This window comes from Corylus avellana, chromosome 4, assembly GCF_965113065.1.
Source record: "Corylus avellana chromosome 4, dhCorAvel1.hap1.2, whole genome shotgun sequence".
NCBI lineage: Eukaryota > Viridiplantae > Streptophyta > Magnoliopsida > Fagales > Betulaceae > Corylus > Corylus avellana.
In genome coordinates, this window is record NC_142493.1 from 28,172,630 (window position 1) to 28,193,294 (window position 20,665).

General features: G+C 37.5%; 2 protein-coding genes across 2 annotated transcripts; one reads left to right on the forward strand and one right to left on the reverse strand.

Moving 5' to 3' along the window:
* Nucleotides 1-1,487: 1,487 nt before the first annotated feature.
* LOC132178361 (uncharacterized) lies at nucleotides 1,488-3,140 on the reverse strand. The gene has a single exon (XM_088515893.1). It carries the CDS (start codon nucleotides 3,075-3,077, stop codon nucleotides 1,755-1,757), a length of 1,323 nt encoding a protein of 440 aa, XP_088372019.1. The 5' UTR covers nucleotides 3,078-3,140; the 3' UTR covers nucleotides 1,488-1,754.
* A 2,479-nt stretch (nucleotides 3,141-5,619) lies between these two features.
* LUH (LEUNIG-like protein) lies at nucleotides 5,620-19,764 on the forward strand. The gene is made up of 18 exons (XM_088515367.1): nucleotides 5,620-5,971; nucleotides 6,108-6,165; nucleotides 6,280-6,377; nucleotides 6,594-6,703; nucleotides 6,816-7,105; nucleotides 7,200-7,275; nucleotides 7,373-7,484; nucleotides 10,530-10,579; nucleotides 10,664-10,936; nucleotides 13,007-13,081; nucleotides 13,209-13,439; nucleotides 14,225-14,366; nucleotides 14,446-14,555; nucleotides 16,890-17,039; nucleotides 18,055-18,213; nucleotides 18,319-18,435; nucleotides 18,584-18,781; nucleotides 19,267-19,764. The coding sequence occupies exons 2-18, from the start codon at nucleotides 6,134-6,136 to the stop codon at nucleotides 19,408-19,410; spliced, it is 2,367 nt and encodes a 788-aa protein (XP_088371493.1). The 5' UTR covers nucleotides 5,620-5,971; nucleotides 6,108-6,133; the 3' UTR covers nucleotides 19,411-19,764.
* Nucleotides 19,765-20,665: the final 901 nt, after the last annotated feature.

Below are 20,665 nucleotides of genomic sequence, written 5' to 3' on the forward strand. Positions count from 1 at the left end.
TCATACCCTCTAATACCATTTGTTAGAGAGATAAATATACCTTCTTAATTTTGGATTAAACCTACTTAATCCAAGGATTTATATACCTATTGAGATTTGACCTTGAAAATGTTACATTAACCATTCATTCTTCTAATTACTATCTAATGTATAACTTAACCACTCACATTTAGGCTTGCATACTCAAATAATATAGTCAACTCATTACCCTTAACTATCATGACAGCAACCTCTCTCAAAAAAAAAAAAAAAAAAAAACTATCATGACAACATCGACACTTGTGCACTCTATCAATTTAGTCAGTTCACTATAAAGATTTGGCAAAATAGTGACACATGGAAGGCGACATTTTAAGCCTAGAAAACGTTTTTATTTAATTAGGGATGTTTAAATAGTGACATTTTGTAAATGTCCTTAAACATAGTGACTGACCGGAATAAAAATTAGAGACATTTGAACAATAAAATTTTTGCTCACACATCACCTTTTCAAAAGGTTGTGATAATATTATGAATTAGAATCCTCTCCATTTTATTTGAATTAGAGAATATCTAGTTAGTTATAGTGAAGAGGTATTTTTATCCTCTTAAAAACTGAAAAGACAAAGATACCCCCTATAAGAAATATGGAAGGTTGAGTCGGTCCAAAAGACTTAGGACTCGAGAGAGTCTGCTATAATTTATAAGTGGGGATCATGGCAATAAGGAGGGCATAAAAGCAAGGACACAAAAACAATAACCCACCTTAAATAATTAAGGCCCCTTTAATTAGGAATGGTTTGGGATTCAATCATCAGGAAATTATATTAATTTGAGGGCACTGTAAATTCGTGTTCGCATGTTGAATTTGAGCCATATTTCCTAATCTAACCTACTTAATTAAACGGATCAAACTTTTCAACTTTAATTTCTTTCGATTCACAACGGGTGAATTGTAGCATGCCAAAAGCTACAAATTTTTTTTTCCCTCTCTTTTTGCAAGTAAAAGCTACAATTAAATTTGCATAATGATGGTCACTAGCTAGGATAGACTTGAGCTAGAACCGACATTAAACCAGCAATCTACTGATTTGAAACCGAGTTATAGCTGCAGCTAGCATATGAATTTACTCAAAGACATGTGAAATAAATGTGAGAGTTATTCACTGGTGGAACCTTTTAAGTAAACCATTTACTCCTTTGCCTTTCCAGCAGTACTGGTCGGTTGGCTTGGCTTTTAATTTTTCAATTTAATGTTTTCCCCTACCCTCGTACGTTATTTTCCTCCTCTTCCTTTGCTTTCTCTTTTTTCTTTTTCTTTTTTGGATGATAAAATTAGATGCTAGCTAGGTAGAGTTGTTGACTATATCAGTACGTTTACTCACAAAAAGAAAAAAGACTTATTATAATATCATTACTTTCAGTTTTAGAAGCCATGCCGCCCATTAATGAGATTACAAATGTTAGAAAATTATTTTAGTAGAAAAAAGAAAACAAAACCATGGCAGTTGACATAGAAAACCAGACATGGAAATGATTTTATTCATGATGCATGGTAGAGACATTATAGGTCTATCTATATGCTTGCCACGTGAAGCAACTGGCTATAGAAATGCTTGACATTTGATCTATAAGCATCTTTAACCCGGAACGTTTTGATCAACATTGCTTAACTTCTCTTAAAACCTAAATAGAAGAAAGAATGGCCAACACCTATGAACAAGCATTGATTAGTCGCAGCAGATGAAAAGGTCAATATTTGTAGTTTCTGCACTCTAGTGTCCACCACCAAATCCAGCTCCACCACCAGCACCAAAGCCACCACCACCCCCAAAGCCACCACCTCCACCAAATCCACCTCCTCCGCCGCCACCACCACCTCCGCCACCACCAAGTCCACCACCAACACCTCCACCTGCTCCAAGCCCTCCTCCAGTGCCTGCACCACCACCAACACCTCCACCACTGCCAAAGCCGCCTCCACCACCTACACCTCCTCCAACTCCACCAGCTGCACCAATGCCGCCACCTGCACCAGCTCCACCACCACCACCAAGTCCACCTCCGCCGCCTAGACCCCCACCACCACCAACTCCACCAATGCCTCCACCAGCACCACCGCCAGCACCACCACCTACACCCCCACCACCACCAGCTCCTCCACCAGCACCACCACCGAGTCCACCTCCACCACCTAGACCCCCACCACCACCAACTCCTCCACCAGCACCACCACCGAGTCCACCTCCACCACCTAGACCCCCACCACCACCAGCTCCTCCACCAGCACCACCACCGAGTCCACCTCCTCCACCTAGACCCCCACCACCACCTACTCCTCCACCAGCACCACCACCGAGTCCACCTCCACCACCTAGACCCCCACCACCACCAGCTCCTCCACCAGCACCACCACCGAGTCCACCTCCTCCACCTAGACCCCCACCACCACCTACTCCTCCACCTAGACCCCCACCACCACCGGCTCCTCCACCGATGCCTCCACCAGCACCACCCCCGAGTCCACCTCCACCACCTAGACCCCCACCACCACCAGCTCCTCCACCAATGCCTCCACCAGCACCGCCACCGAGTCCACCTCCTCCACCTAGACCCCCACCACCACCAGCTCCTCCACCAATGCCTCCACCAGCACCGCCACCTAAGCCACCTCCTGCACCTCCACCTAGGCCACCACCACCACCTAAGCCACCTATACCCCCACCACCACCAGCTCCTCCACCAATGCCTCCACCAGCACCTCCACCTAGGCCGCCACCACCACCTAAGCCACCTCCTGCACCTCCACCTAGGCCGCCACCACCACCTAAGCCACCTCCTGCACCTCCACCTAGGCCCCCACCACCACCTAAGCCACCTCCTGCACCACCACCAAGACCACCCCCACCACCAAGACCACCATGTCTAAACCCCTTCTTATATATCCCATGACCTAGACCTCCCCCCCCAAGCAAAAGCGGGGGGTGAAAGAAATGTTTGTCATCCTGATCAACCCCTCCAACATCAGCCAAAACCAAACCACTGACAACAATAACGCACAAGAAAGCAACCCCAACACAACATGAAACAGCCCTCATTGTTAGTTCAAAGAAGAGCAGTTCTTCTAGCTCACTGTGAAGTGGTGCAATGAAGGAGTGTTGTATATATAGCGGAATAAGAAGTTAATACAGAACAAAAGACGCTTACAATCACCCAACTGTCACGCGCGGCTGAGTAAATGAAACTCATCTGCCATTGGCCAGGTTATTTATTTGCCCAACTGTCCTCTTATCCTACACGCTAAGAAATGAAGGCACTCTTCTGCATTGGATTTGGCTTTTGACTAGTGGGGCTCCCTTGTTGAGCTTTCCAGCTTCATCTTTTCATTTTTTAAAGAGACAAAAGAGTCAAACCTGCTGCAGAGTGGCGAATATCGGAGATCAAGCTGAAAGCAGTGGACAATTTCCAACTCAATAGGTGATATCATTTAATGGGGCTATCTGATACCATTAATGCAGCAATATTTACAGTCATCAGACAAATTTTGTGCCGCCGGCGACGCCTTATAATTCATATGTCTCGATCGCTGTATTATCCATTTACCCCAACAGTTTTTGCATGTGGCTCTACAGATGAACGATCGAGCAGATGGCAGAAACACCGCAGTTTAATAGCAACGGAGCGTAAAAACTAAAAAATCGTTCTACTTTGCGCTTGCAATTAAACTAGCGAATACGTGAAACTTTCTGGTTATTAATTTGTTTATTTATTTAGTTATTTTTTGTGGCAGCGTAGTAAATATGCATGGATGAACTATTCGGATAAGGGAAATTATTCGAAGTTTTCATAAGGAAATTAACTTGAAGTTGTAGATGTCTCATAATTAAACAGCGTGAATCTCTACCGAAGATAAGAGTCGTTTCTGTTGAATTTAAAATACTGCTAGCTTATAGTCCTTGAAGGTAGCTCAATCCGCTATGAACCACGCTTCATGAAACAGAGGTCACTAGTTCGAATCTCTCCTCCCCTTCCCTTCCCTTGTATAGACATTTAAAATAAATAAAATATTGCATATAGTAGTATATTAATGTTTGTAAATTCAAATTTCACACGCGCCTGTTAATTTATAAGTAAACCACTTTCTCTTTGTATTTTCTTTCACCCCTCCATAATTAAATAAGTACAAAAAAAATCCTTTGGAAGATTGGAATTAGTATTCTCTAGTTAGTTATTTTGAAGGTATTTTTGTCCATTCAAAAAGTAAAAAAACAAAAATATTCCTCAAATATAACTAACTGGATATTATCTAGTTCAAATATATATATATATATATATATATATATATATATATAATACAGCGGCGGAACTACCCCTGGGTCCCAACCCCCCAAGCCAAGGGTGGTCCCAATTTTTTTTTTTTTAAATACCTTTAAAAATTAACTTTTCCCTCCCCCAAATTTTTTTTTTAAAATAAAATTTTGCCCACCCAAACTAAATATTCTAGTTCCGCCCTATATATATATGATTTCGTTTTTGTGTTTAAAATTTTAAATATATATATAATAATCTATAAAACGATGTCGTATATAGTATGATATTATTGTATTACTTTTTAATTTTTTTCTTTTAAAAAACAGTTAATGGTTATTAGAGTTACTAACCGATAAGTGTCTAGGCAGTTACGGTTAACAGTTTTAGCCAATAACTAGTAACTATAACTGCCTTTTCACTCTTGTCCCCAATGGAAAGCTCAATCGACTGTGAACCACGCTCTATGAAACGAATGTCACTAGTTCGAATCCTCCCTCCCTGTCCCTTACGTGGACATGTTAAAAAAAAAAAAAAAATCAAAAAAAACAAACTGCCTTTTCACTCTTACTCTGGCCTCACTCCGTTTGGCAATGCTTGCTCACAACTCAGGAATATCAAGGCGTTAGAGTTTCATGTGAGTTATGAACTTTTGCGGGCGTGACTTGAGTTCAATAAACTCGCTCTCTTGGGCTTGGCCGAGTCAAACTTACTTGTGGTATATTTAGCTTGGGGTGGAGGACCCCTTGCGTTGGGCTGGGGGCCCATTACTCAAGAGGATTATTCTCGATTCACACCACACATAATGAACGCATAGTGAAATTTTGGCCATAGTTTCTTCTAATTAATTCTTTTTTCACTTTCAGGAAAATATTAAAACTTTTTCCCAAATGCTTGAAGAAAAGGTGCAAGAATAGCAATGATATGTCCATCGGTTGGGACCATGCCTAATGAAGCGAAGATCACTAGTTCGAATCTCACTCCTCTCTTATGTTCGCACAATGTTAAAAAAAAAAAAGAATAGCAACGATATGAAGACTAATTTATAGGTAAACTCGACTTTAAATCTCGTATCAAAATGTAAGCCCAAGCTCGTGTCAACCACCACGGCCTTTTCCGAACCGGGCGGGAAACATAACTAACCCATGATCAAAAGCCCACCGAGCTCAACCATATGATTGGCCCAGCAGTATGGTGGGCTCCATCTGATGTGGCAACATCAGGGCCAGCCATTGCACCCCACTCCTTCTCTGCCGTCCATCATACCATGCACGTCCCATGAGGTCTCCAAAGTCCACTCACCACAATATAAAAGCCCTCTCCAGTCTGTTCAGGCCTGTCCCAACCCCCCGAACCTCAGCTTCGTACTCCGTTGAGACTCTCTCTCCTCTGTTAAACTCTGAAGTTCAAACTCCACACGCTCTGATCACCTACCGTAGTCTTTCATATCTTTTAGTTTTTTTTTTTTTTTGATTTGTGAATTACCAAATTTCAGAAACACAGCCACAAAATTCAGTTATTTCAATTCTGTTAATTTTCAAAATTTTCTTCGAGAATTATAAGCAATTAGTTGAACGTTTTCATTGATTTTTGTCGAAATTCGGATATGAGTCTTTGATCAATGGTGATCGTCACTCCCAAGATTGGAATGTAAGCTTTGATCTATTTCTCCGTGAACTTTGAGGTTGGTACACGTCAATTCACTCTCAATCTAACTTTTTATTTTTATTTGGCTTTTCAACATGCATAATTTTAGTGAAATTTTTATTTTGGGTTCTGAGAATTGCGGAATTGAATTGGGATCTTTTGGTTCTTGTCAGTTTGGGCTTGTTTTGGACCGGAAACAATGTCGCAGAGCAATTGGGAAGCGGATAAAATGTATGATCCATTGCTTGCTGCTCTGTTACCTGTTGTTTATGTTGACTGGATAACTTTTCTTATAAATTATAATGGATTCTTATAACTTTTGTCATTTTGGCTAAGTGTTGCTAGGCTTGATGTTTATATATATGATTACTTGGTGAAGAAAAAATTGCATGCCACGGCAAAATCCTTCATGACTGAAGGGAAGGTTGCAGCGGACCCCGTAGGTAATCGACGGTTGATGAAGTATTAGGATTTCCTTTTTATGTTTCGTGTATTATAATTCTAAAGTAGATAATTCAGTTTCTTTAAGTTAGATTTGACCTGAATGAATTCGGAAAACTTCAATTTCATGATCCTCGCTTGGGTTGAATTCAAAATTGTTTTAAAAATATTTCAATTTTGGATTAGCAGTGTATATGACTGTTGGCTTGAATATGCAGCAATTGATGCTCCTGGGGGGTTTCTTTTTGAATGGTGGTCTGTTTTCTGGGACATTTTTATTGCAAGGACAAACGAGAAACATTCTGAGACAGCTGCAGCTTACATTGAGGTGGCTCTTTAAATTTAATGGCTATGTCTGACCACTAGCTTGGTTCTGCATCTGATGCTGATCTCCTTAATGTTTTTTTTTTCCCGCACCCTCCTATGGTAATGGTGTGCAGGCACAGCATAATAAAGCAAAAGAGCAACAGCAACAGCAACTGCAAATGCAGCAGTTGCAACTAATGCGTCAAGCTCAGATGCAACGAAGGGATCCTAATCATCCCTCCCTTGGTGGTCCCGTGAATGCCGTCAATTCCGAAGGAATGCTTGGGCAGTCTACTGCTAGTGCATTGGCAGCCAAAATGTATGAGGAACGCGTGAAGCGTAGTAATTCAATGGATTCCGAGACATCCCAACCACTTCTTGATCCTAGGATGGCCCTTCTGAAATCAACAACTAATCATCCCGGGTAGATTTACCAGTAGATTTTATTTAACTGGTTCCATCTAATATTTTATATGTGTGGCTAGTTTAATATCTATTGGCTTATCTTTCTGAGACAGTCAGTTGGTCCAAGGAAACTCTGGAAGTGTGACTGCAGCTTTGCAGCAAATCCAGGCACGAACTCAACAGACCAATGTAATTACTTGGACAACATGATGCTACATTTTCTGCTCTTTTGTACTCATTTCTTTCTGTAATTTGGTTGATGTATTGATTCTTTTTGTGGCTTTAGGACATCAAAGGTGAAGTTAACATATCTGCTAATCAGAGATCCTTGCCCATGGATCATTCTCCAATGTATGCGCAGGCAATCATGCAGTCAAAACCTGGAATGGGAAATGCAGGTATGATTACCTCTGTATGAGGGAATAAACATTCAAGACGTTTCTACCAAAAATAAAGGAAAAATAAGGGAGGGTTTGGGGGAGGAGGGGAAGGCCTTAAGTTTGCTATCCTTAGGTTCATTTTTCCATTTCATGTTGCATCACTACTTTCTTGTTCATTTCAAAATTCAAATATATCGGCCCAGGGAAAACGCTAATAACATCTACATTATCACTCCAAAAAGACTCGTTAAGAGGCAATTGGAGCTCCATTGAATCACCTATAAAGCCCAATTTTACCTAGTAAGGAACAAATGTGGAACTTACCACCCATGAGTGTTTTTATAATCTACTCATTCTATGTGAGCTATTGATCTTCTTAATATGGGGCTGGAGTATTATAGTCTCCCCCTCTTAAATCCATTCTTTGTCAGGACCACGTCATGCAGTGCTTCATTTCTCTCCCCCAAGATTCAAGGGAATAACAAAAGCACACCTTGTTTCTTTTTGAGCAAGGAAGATCAAGAACTAGTGGGATTCCTTCTTATTAAATTGCTCGATAGCAAAGGACGCATGGCTGTATAGGGGTTATTGTTCTCATTATTTGTTTAGTCTTGAGTATTGCATGAATTTTTGGTTGAGCTTTCAAAGGGTTGGGATGATAACATTGAGAAAAATAAATGTTTGGCCTGGAAGACAGAGTGGACCTTTTTTTATTATTATTATTAGTTGTAGTGGAATTGTTGTGTACTTGTACAAATTCTGATTCATCTTTATTATAAAGCTCTTTTTGACCAATCCTGATAAATCATTCACTAACCTTCTAAAGTCTTCCTAACAATATAATAATAATAATTAATTAATTTTAAAAAAAAAAGATCCCAAGCCCATCAAAGAAGTTTAACATTGGATCTTCTTTGCTCCTCAATGTCTTCAATTTATTGCCGATGTGCTTGACTTCGTTGTACAAATTCTGGTTCATCTTTATTATAAACCTCTTTTTGACTTTTACCAATCCTGATAAATCATTCACTAACCTTCTAAAGTCTTCCTAACAATATAATAATAATAATAATAATTAATTAATTAAAAAAAAAAGACCCCAAGCCCATCAAAGAAGTTTTAACATTGGATCTACTTTGCTCATCAATGCCTTCAATTTCTTGCCGATGTGCTTGACTTCGTTCTACGCCAGTCCATAGCTTTTGTGCTTGACTCTATTCTTTAACTTCCTTCTTCTTTTGATTGATATTCTTCTGCAATGTCTTCTTTCTTCTCCTCTAGTGCCTCCTAACTCCATACAACCTACTTCTTTCCCTACCCCTGCCTTCTCTTATTCTTGTGATTGGTTTCCTATTTTCCATTTCTTGCATTTTTCTCCTCTTGTAATTAGGTTGGGCAATTTTTGACATGACCCGCGAACCCAACACGAAATTAAAGGGTTTAAGGTTTGTCATAAATGGGTTGGCCCGCTTCACCTATTAATTAAACGGGTCGGTTGACCCATGATTGACCCGGCTGACCCGTTTATTGAAAAATAATTTTTTCTACAACCAAAAAAATAAAAAATAAAAAGTTAAAACCCATGAAAAGGTAAAATCCAGAGCCTGAAAGTAGAAACTTCTCGAATCTCATTCAGTCTTTCTCTAGGTTTGTCATAAGTTCAGCCAACCTAAATGCAAAAAGGGTAGCCTCCCCCCTCTGGCAATGGGTGTGGTATAGCCTTTTTTTTTTTAGTGGTTGTGGGGGTGGTTCGGCCACCCCTTAGTTTTTTCTCTATTTTATTTTTTTTGAAAAAATAATTTTAAGTGTATTTTGGGAAGTTAAATGCAAAAAGAGTCGCGTGTAGCGCACGTGAGAGATTTTCCATCCATTTTAAAGCAAAATACTAGTAGAGGGTGATATTTGTAATTGGATGGTATTTAGAGGGATCCAAGTGTCACATTACTCCTATAATCAGAGATATAAATCTTTCTCTTAAGGTTTCTCAAGCTGGGAAGCGTGCAACGTTATCAAAAAAGCTAACCATCGTGCACATCTAGTCGCCAAATGGGCTGCTTCCAACAAATCCTTTGAAAGCATTTCCACAAATCTTCATTATTTGTATAAATAGTGGCAAAGATCCCCCATTTTTTGAATCCCTATCCGGCTATCCCTGTGTATTGCTTAGAAAAAAAATGTAATTTCTCTAAGTAAATAAGATAGAAACACTGATCTCTTTTGCAAGACACCATGTTGAAAGGTCAGTGAGGGAAAAGGAGCACTATCCATTTAGAATAGTTTCTGCCCAACCCTCCAAGTTTGATACACCTTTAGTTGCCCTTAGAGCACTAGCTGCATCTTTCCTTTGATTTTCCCTAAGTTTATGGCAAAAAACTACTTTTTGCTTCCGTATGAAAATATATTTCATAATAGCTTCCCTTACATTTCCTTATATCATTAAAATATTATTTCTTTACAAAATACAAGTTCCCTACCTACTCTTACTTTTTTCACAAAATCTCAACACAATTCCCAATTAAGGACAAAAAGATGAAAGAGGAGAGAGGAAAGAGGAAAGAGAAATGTTTATATTAAAATAATGTATAGGGAACCAAACATTGGGAAACACTGTACCAACCCTTGAGGGTTGGTTAAATATAGGGAATCTGATGTGAGTAGGTTTTTGTGGTTTTTTGAAATTTTCCCTAAACATAAGGAAGGGAATGGCATATAGGGCATATGCTGCTAGCCTGCTAGTGCTTGTACAGGGTTTTCCCTACACTTAGGCCTTTAATATATTCTTATACTAAAACAATAGAAAGTTAAAGACTTTTAAGTATGAGTTGGGAGCTTGAATAAGTTTGGCAAGCTCAAGCTACTCTTGAGTTTTATCAAGTACGTTCATGAGAAGTTCAAAACTGTGTGGTTACCTGCTGGATGGATAACTGCTTGTAGACAAATGTGGTTTTGTATTTATCAAATTGGATTGCCATGAGAAATGATATCTGAACAATTATGGCTCCATCTTACGTAAGTCATGCTTTGCCTAATTTTATAATTTTTTGCTATCTTTTCTTTCACTAGGATTGAACCCTGGAGTTGGTGGTCTTCCATTGAAGGGGTGGCCCTTAACAGTAAGTTGTACACTGTACTACTTCTCCAAGAGATTCATATAAAATATCTCACTGGTACCAAGTTCTTACTGAGGCATTTGCCAGAATGTTCAGGGCATTGACCAAATTCGGCCAGGTTTAGGTGCACAAGTTCAAAAGCCCTTCCTTCAGAATTCAAATCAGTTTCAGCTTTTGCCCCAGCAACAACTCTTAGCACAGGTGCAAGCACAAGGCAATCTTGGTAGTTCACCTATGTATGGAGAAACGGATCCTCAAAGATTTAGAGGATTATCTAGGGGCAGTTTGAATGCAAAAGATGGTCAACCAATTGCAAATGATGGATCCATAGGTTCTCCAATGCAATCAACTTCTTTAAAGGCAAGTTTTTCTTTCCAACACCTGTCAGAATATATTAGTCTTCATGATACATGATATAGAAATGCTATATGTCTGCATATCCTTTCTCACATGGTTAAGAGTTCTTGTTTGTTCCAATCTAATTTATCTCAATCTGATGTTGAACAGTTCTTAATATATATGGAGATTCTGACTCATCCTTGGAATGTGACTTGGACCTTGTTAATAAAAAAGGACTGGGTGTTTTGTATTGGGCTCAGTTGGACAGGCATTGGTCTTTCACTGTCTGCTGAAATGGTCATTAGCATATTGCTGTTTGTGAAATTGGTCATTACATATCAAGCATTGGTCTTTCACTAGGGTCAAGGGGAAAGTCTAGGTTTGAGGAAACCAGGGTTAGGGTTTGCAAGAAATTAGGAAAAGGTGAAATTGGTTAGGCAAATTAGGGTTTTCAGATCTGTTGCATTTGCTGGAAATCACGCAGACCATCTTCAAAATTCTGAAGATCTTATTACGGATATAGAGGTATAACACTCAATTTTACCCTTGAAATAAACTAATCTGGACCACATATTATTATCATATCGAAGATAAATAAGGCACCAAAACCTTCACTAATTGGACCCCACATGTAAATAAGAATAAGAATTTCACCGCTCTTGTGAACTCTGCTCACAACAATTTAGTGAACTGTAATTTTCAGCAGGTAAATGTTAATTTAACTCTCACATAGGGCCTGTATCATAATCATCCCACCAAATCAAGGCTTGAGGTTGGTAAATCTGCCCCAGCCTTGAAATTAGACCAGGTTTCTGAGAACTGCTTTGGTTTTGCTCTTTTATGGTTCTTCGAGCTCCAAGTCATACTGATTTCTTCCCATGTCAATACTAATTTTTTCTCCAGTTCATTTGTCCTGTAGCACTGAATATAAAACGGCCTACAATAAGGTTCCATTATTATTATTTTACTAGTAAGTAAGTTGCACACTTCACGGGACTTTAACTTATGACCTCACCTACCCCATTCTTTTGACAGATGGCAGTGCCATTCGACCCAAAGGCATGAGCTTGAAGACTTATTAATCTCTATCTGTGTGTAAAAAACTGGATGTGTTGTTTAAGTCTCTATCTCTCTCTCTCATTGCCCTCGCCAACGAGAAGGATAAATACATAAAAGAATCATAGTATTTTAATTTTTAATTCTTATGTGAGTTGTGCCTGACATGGATGTGAAGTGTTGATTTATGACAAAGGGCTATGATGCTAATATTGATGTAAGACAAAATCTGATGTTGAAAGCGACAGGTGCGGTTTATAGCCCAGTGAACAGTTGTGATCAGTGGTCTGGCATTTTGTGACCGTTTGCAACCTTTTTGAGGGATGGATGATTTAGGGTTTTTACAATTAAGATTTTAAGGAAAGTTAATAACACAATTCAGTTATGGGTTTGTTGGAATCACACCTAGTTTTCCTAAGCATCACACCTAGGGTTTGTTCAGCGTGATTCCTCAGAAAAATATGGCATCACACAAACCTTAAGAGTATTTGCTGCTAAATTCTCATAAAACTGGTTCTCCATTCAATTAAAAACATTACATCATTATTTGTAGAAAAACTAACCTAATCCTTAAAAAGCTTGGACTCCTAATAAGACTTTATATTCTATGGACAGTGACTACTAACTCCAAACTGAATAATTAATAGATCCAACAAATAAAATCCTAAAAACATAATAAAACCCAAAATAAAACTTAATAGACGAAAAGTACAATCCATTTAGAAATATAAAAACTATTTAGAAAAAAACCCTTGACTCCTTAAGTAAGACTAGATTAAATAAAACTGGCTTCTTGCTGCCTATATAAGTGTTCAAATTGCTAAGATTCCTATCTGCGGAAATTGCTTTGGGTATCCTTGGTATGTAATTTGTTTCATCTCTCTATTTTGACTGTTAGAATTGGCCTATTTGAGGATATGTCATCAATTTCATTTCCCAAATGTTTATTAATTTTTCATTGTTTTATTATTGTTTAAGAATACTCAATGAGCTCTCTAGTGACATTTCTCTGAGCCTTTGGCATGTTCTAAGCAGATAAACATGCCACAGATGCAACAATGTTCTTCTCAACAACAACAGGACCCTCTGCATCCACAGCAAGTGCAACAGGTTGTGCTCACTTCATCTAACCGTTGTTATCTTCAAAAATTTATATGAACTAGTGGTGCAATCAGTTCTTGATGATTTATTCGGTTATTTCTTGCAAGTTGGTGATTGATTGTTTATTATGTAATAGAATAATCGGAAAAGGAAAGGGCCTTCATCTTCTGGAGCTGCTAACAGTACTGGCACAGGAAATACCCTAGGTCCTTCACCAAACTCTCAGCCATCAACTCCATCTACTCATACTCCTGGTGATGGACTTGCTATGGCGGGTAATCTGCAGAATGTTGGGAGCGTCTCAAAAGGTTTAATGATGTATGGTGCAGATGGAGTAGGTGGTCTTGCATCATCCACAAACCAGCTGGTATATAAACTTTTTAGAAATTGTAACCTGCATGATGCCATAACCTACACACCTGATGTGAAAGTTTGAAATCTTCATACTTAGACTTCCACAAAGACCTGTATTTCTGCATGTTTCTTCATTCTTGCAAGTTAAAACTTTAGATATCAATTTTTTATTTTAATAAGTAATTTTTTGTCTCCAAAGGGAGGAGGAAGGGGAGATTCGAACTAGTAACCTCTGCTTTATGAGGCGTGATCTCCAGTCAATTGAGCTACCCTTTAAGGACCTTAGATCTCAATTTCTAGACCGAGTGGATAATTTAACCATCTAAATTTACATAACGTGTTGGCTAGTGGAAGATTGTGTATGAATGATAGATGCCAGTGATATTCCCTAATTATGATTGTCCAAATTATTTGATTTTGATGGGCCAATATTGTGGTGGGATCTTGCACCGTATATAAGTGTTTTATATACTATGAATAAGCTTATAATTATTTTAGGATCTATGGTTTGGATTGCACATTTTAGAATGTGGAATACTCTGTTCCAAAAAGGAAAATTTAGCTTCCAGAATGCACTGCATAGCCAGTTTGTTCCACATATAACCACTATACACGTTGCTTACATCAATCATGTGTCTGACAAGGATGGTTGAAGATCCTTGGCAATTGCATGGGTATATGTTGCAGTCATTTAGTTATATATTATGTTATGAAGTATCCTGTCTGAGTTCAGCTAAAAATAATGGTTGATAAGTCACTCTTTAAAGGCCTTTTTAATGACTTCATCTCTATTTGTAGGATGACATGGAACATTTTGGAGATGTTGGCTCTTTAGAAGATAATGTTGAATCTTTTCTCTCACATGATGATGGAGATGGAAGGGATTTGTTTGGTGCATTGAAACGGAATCCTTCTGAACATGCTGCAGAAACTTCAAAAGGTAATCGATGATCTCATCGTTTGGGCAATGATGATTGTTCAGATTGACTGTAACCAACATTGTGTACTCTTCATATCAGGTTTTTCCTTCAGCGAAGTTAGTTCCATTCGTAAAAGCAATAGCAAAGTTGTCTCCTGTCATTTCTCTTCAGATGGCAAGTTATTGGCCAGTGCTGGGCATGACAAGAAGGTATAATGCATTGTAGCAGGCTGAATGAATTCCATGTTTTAAACATGCTATATTAATCCTTGTTATATATATGCTGTCATTTTTGTTACAAGCTTTTACTTTAGTACTTGCAGATCAATTGAAACATCTACACTACTGATGAAATTTTAAAGAGCTTTTGTCCAGTGTTCTGATTTAACATTGACTTAGCTGAATAATTTTTTTAGCCCCTTGTGTTCGTCACTGTCTTTTCTCACCTTAGCTTATCATAACTGGCTTCCTCAGATGTACTTGGTGATGCAATCATCCTACATATATCTATTTTGGAATTCACAAGGCATGATAAGATTTTATTGTGATATGTTTTGGGAACCCTTTTAATTCTAGTTCTCATTGTTGTACTCTAATAGTTCATGAGAAATTTATGGGTTTAGGAGGTTGTGAATGTTGGTTGGTCATTTGACTCAGTGACACCTTGTTGTCGACTCTTTCTAATATCTTGAGTTATGAATATTGTGTAACGTATCTAGCAAAAGGTGAAATGCAAACACCCGTTACACCCCTTCTCATGATTTGGTAAATAGTTTGGAGTTTGGAGTGCCTGTCCTATCAGATCACAAGGCTTTAGTCAACTTCATCACAGTTCTCTTTCTTGTGTCAGTGGCTCTAGTCAACTTCCCTGGTTGAGGTAGCTGGCTGTTATATGGGGGATGCAACTTGTACTAACATAATAATTTTGGAAATGCTCTTTGCGTCCAATTTATGCTTCTTGCATTCCACGTCTTGGTGCAAGAGATTTATTACTAATACCATATAAGTGAAGTGCATTTGAAAGCGAAGTGTTGAAGGCACATAGCAAATACTAGAACCCAAACAGCACAACCTGCATTTTATCAAATGTAAAAAGGGAATTGTAAAGTGTTTCTACACTCCTCAGTCCCCAAAGCAGAGCCCTTGTAATGTGCCTTATGGCTCATAAGTTGAGGCTAGGCTTTTGTCCTCTTCTTACTTACACGGTTGCTTTGACAACATTAATTTATTTGTCAAAAATGTTATCTTCTGAGTTACGGTGCCATGTTTACATATTTATCTCTAAGGTTACATCAATAGATTTTTTTAAAAAAAATTTCGTGTTTATTGTTGTGAGTGTTGTGTTCCACATTAAGAAAATTTGAACAAAACAAGTAGTTAATATGCTTAAATGAAGCAAAACTCATTAGCTTAAGCTTTTGGGCTAGAGTGATGTCCAAATATGTATATTAATGTATTCTTGGTGGACTCTCTAGGTGATTCTCTCCCTAACATTTACATTTCACTAGTCCTTCATGTTAAAGTCATTCGTGAAATAAATTGAGCAATCACCAAAACTGATAGAAGGAAACTGGAAATATGTCAGTCCATTTCTTGTTGTTTTTGATTACTAAAGTTTTTTCGTAAGACTGACTCCGGCCGACCCCTATCCCACCTACAGGAACTCCTTCCACAGGCAGCAGAATAAATTTGACCTCGCACTAAAATGTTTTTGTTTTCATAGATAGTATGATTTGCTAGCAGAGGATGCCATTTTGAAAATTTTCTTAAACAATTTGAACTATCTAAAATATAATGAGATTATTTTATTGCTAATTGCATCTTTTGTTGAAGGTAGTCCAGCTTAATATTCAATAATTCTCAAGTAAGTTTTTATCGTACGTCTGTTTTACATAATACTAACAATGGGGAACTTGTGATGTGTTGCACATATGTTGCTTTAATATTGTTAACCCAAAAAAGGAAGGGAGCAGTATGAATCCCATGCCCTTCCTTGGAATATATTTGTTTTCTTAGGTCATGCTTTGGTTTTATAGAGTTCTAGCATTTGGGAACATGTCATTTTTGTGCAAACCACCTTGCTTAACATTGCCAAAGAAAGTTCATACTGAAATCAAAATAATGCAACTCAACATTCCCCTTACAAATTAATTTGCTTATCCCCACAATTGAAATTCTCATGGACTACAAAGAAAATGTATCAATAAACAAAATTTCTTTGTTCACATCTTTGAAATCAAACTGTTAGTGAAAAGAAAAAAAATGTTTCACAAGATAATCAAAATATTTTACCCCTTCCATTGAGGGAAAAAAAAAATCGTAAATTGGTAAAACTGGAAAGGAAAGACTGAGTCATCTATTACCTTTTTTCTTCTCCATGATTCTTTTACTTTTTTATTTAATTAAATAAATGTTTTGCAATTCTCTCATTTGTTATTTGCAATTTTATATGGTTACAGTCCCTCCCCCCTCCCCCCACCGGGAACACACACACAAAAAGAAGAAAAGACAGATGTGAATGCTTATCATTTTTCATGTTAGTAGGTTGTTCTTTGGAACATGGAGACTCTACAGACTGAGAGCACGCCAGAGGAACACACCCTGATAATTACCGATGTTCGCTTCAGACCAAATTCAACTCAGCTGGCAACATCTTCGTTTGATACATCTGTGCGAATCTGGGATGCTGCAAAAGTAAATTCTACAGCCCATTGCTTTCCTATGTAACACTTGTCCAGGAATTTGTCAAAATCAGTTAGTAGTTGCTAAGAAAAACTTTTGGTTGCCCCTCCAAATCTTATCATCATAATAATATAAGTATGATGCCTGCAACTGGTTCCTGCACTTTTTTCTTGTTTGATTAAGTTGTTACATGTACTAACTTCAAATGCTAGGTTTTGTTTTTTGTCTTCTTAGTGTTTCTCTTGTATACATCCCGTGGGCCATGATTGCACCCTTTTTTAAGTCTCTTATGAATAATTACTTTATCAAAGAAACTAAAAAACAACCAACTGCCCCATTGTTTCTACTTTTATCTTTTACTATTTGTTGCTACCTCGCGGAAATTGAATTTTACAAAAATAAAACATCATTTTAGTTATATTCATTTATTTAATGATAAATCTTGTTCATGACATGCATTTTCATTGTCCTCATAAGTAAATAAATTCAATTGTAGCAAATGCTATTTATGGTAATGATAGTTTTAGACTTTTGCATTGTAAAGTACATAGATCAACTGAGCTTATGATCAAGCACTGGTTTTTGATGTTCTCAAATTTTGTATCTTTTGCCCGTACATGTGTCTGGAGGATAGTAGGTAATTGGTGGTGTACAAAGGGAAATAGTATTTTTTCTCTTCCCCACTTAACTTAGTTTGGACTGAACACATTATACAGTAAGGGAATTCACATATCTATGAAATTTTTCATTCTGGCTTAGTTTTCGAGGGTGATTTTTTGCATATTCATTTAGCAAGATGGTTAACTTCATGTTTAGAGCCTCTATTTGCCACGAATGTTTATGGTAAGCTTATTTTAAGACCATTTATCGTTTATTGTGCGCTAGAAAACCTCAACACAGTTGGAATAAATTAATTGACCCTATGATGTGAAGTAAAATATCTGCTTCTTTTACCTTGTGGCATTTAAGTATCAATGAAATTTTGGGTATACATATCATGGGCACTTAATATAGTTTATTCTTGCAGCCAAGCTATAACAGCTTACAAACATATACAGGGCACAACTCAAATGTAATGTCCCTCGATTTCCACCCTAAGAAGAGTGACGTTTTCTGCTCTTGTGATGCTAACAGTGAGATTCGTTTCTGGAGTATTAATCAGTATTCTTGCACCCGTGTTTCCAAGGCTAGTGTTTGGAACTTTATTTTTATTTGTTCTTCTGTTTAAATTTTTGAATCTTTGTTGGATTTGGTTTGTTGGTTTTCTGAACCTCAGTACTGTCATGACCAGGGAGGTTCAGCACAGGTGAGATTTCAACCCAGAATTGGAGCACTTTTGGCTGCAGCAGCAGAGAATGTCGTGTCCATCTTTGATGTTGAGACTGATAGGCAGACACTCTCATTACAGGTATGATATCATTGTCAAATGCAGAAAAAGTTGAAGGAATCCATTAGAAATCTTCTTCCACCTGTTTCATTAAATTACTTTTGAATTTTATTACGCCACATTCTAATCTGCAGTTACACATTATAAACTGTGGTCTTCTGAACTTCAGGGGCACTCATCACAAGTGCACTCTGTTTGTTGGGACACAACTGGAGATTATTTGGCATCTGTCAGTCAAGAGTCTGTCAGAGTGTGGTCAGTAGCCACCGGAGAGTGCACTCACGAGCTCAGTTCCAGTGGAAACACCTTCCATTCTTGTGTTTTCCATCCAAGCTACTCCACTCTCTTGGTCATTGGAGGCTACCAGGTGACATTTGCTTTGTTTTTTTCTTGAAGAAAAATTTAAATATAAATATAAACAAACCACTCCTTACCATGGAAATCATCCCTTTGAAACGAAAAATATAAATTATGTTGTTCCAAATATACACAAATCACAATTGAATGGTTTCCTCTTCAAGGGATATCCAAATGTGACTAAACATTCTACAACTTTCTGCTGGTCTTCTTTTGAGATTGGATTTTCTTTGATAAATTGACCTACACTTTCACTTACCAAAAAAGAACACCTAGCACTTGTGTTGATGGATGCATTTTCCCTGGCGACTCTGTAATGGTTTTATGCCTGGGTGCCATAAAATACAAGACAACCATATTTTCTAACTTGGCATATCTAAAAGCTATTGTCCATGGGAAAGCTGGCAATTCTCTGAAGCTAAATTTGTCAAGCAACCGAGACCGAGTTGATTTCCAACAAATGTTGCTAATGTTATTAAAGTTGATTGTTTGCAGTCTTTGGAGCTTTGGAACATGGCAGTGAATAAGTGTATGACAATTTCCGCTCATGAGTGTGTGATATCAGCTTTGGCACAGTCACCAGCAACAGGGATAGTTGCTTCTGCCAGTCATGACAAATCTGTTAAGATTTGGAAATAAGTCCTGGACTAATAAAGAAAGAAAAGCAAACAAAAATCCACACTTTTTTTCTTCCTCTTCTGAGTTCGGTGTCATTAGTTACCTTTATTCATGTAATAAAGGGACTGTAATTTTCCCTCGGTGGTTTGGGCTGTAATGCATTTGTTGGCAGCCAAAAATCTTGATCGTAAAAAATATGCTGAAATTTTTCTTTTGCAAGATTTGGGCATTCCTGGTGCTTGTAATAACATGGGGATTTAGTTACTATAATTTATTAGGAGGAATTATTGGAATATGTACATATGTTTAACTAGTAAACTTCTAGACACAGTTTCAAAGCCTATACAATTGTCCCATGAGTGCTAAGTTTTACTATGTGATAATTTTCTAGGTGAATGTGGAATGTGGCACCGTATTAGGTAGTGAGAAATTTTTTTAATTTATTTTGAAGAGTCACTTTTAAATTATTTTCTTTCTTGCTTTCTTCTTGGTATATGAGAGAGAAAGGAAATGAATATATAGCATTTATTTCAAAAAAAATTTGTTGGACAAGCTCTCCAAATATAAGAGCACAAAAGTAAAAATTATTTAGTTTGGGTAAAGTTCATTTAACCCCCTCAAATTACTATTCAAATGACAATCTACTTCTCAAACTATTAATTGCAACAATTTATCTCTCAAACTACTAAAATAATGGTAATGTACCCCCAATTTTAACAAAATGACAAGATTATCCTTACTAAAATAAAAACAAAATTACTAAATTTTTTTTATTGTTTTCAAATTATAAGGGTATTTTTGTCTTATTGAAAATTTTATAAGGGTAATTTTGTCATTTTGCTAGCATCGGTGGAAACACAGTCATTGTTTTGGTAGTTTGGGGGGTAAATTGTCGTAATTGATAGGTTTGAGAGTAGATTGTCATTGGAGTAATAGTAGTAGTTTGAAGAGATTAAATAAATTTTACCCATTTAGTTTTTTAAACTTATATATTCATTTCACTTCTCTCTCTCTCTCTCTCGTCTTCCAAGAACAAAGAAATAATTTTTTTTTAAAAAAAAAATGGTATTCGCCATTACTTGAGAATTATAGAGTGACTATTATTATTTTGCTCGGCCAGCACCATAAATTAATCCAATAAGTACTAGCCCAACCCAACTCATAGTGTAGTTGTTGCTTTTCAAAGTTTTGCTTCTAATGGGAGTATGCTGGGTTTTCAACATAAAAAGAATTAATCCCTTCGGCTAGGGGTTTAGCCATTCGTATTCTCACATTA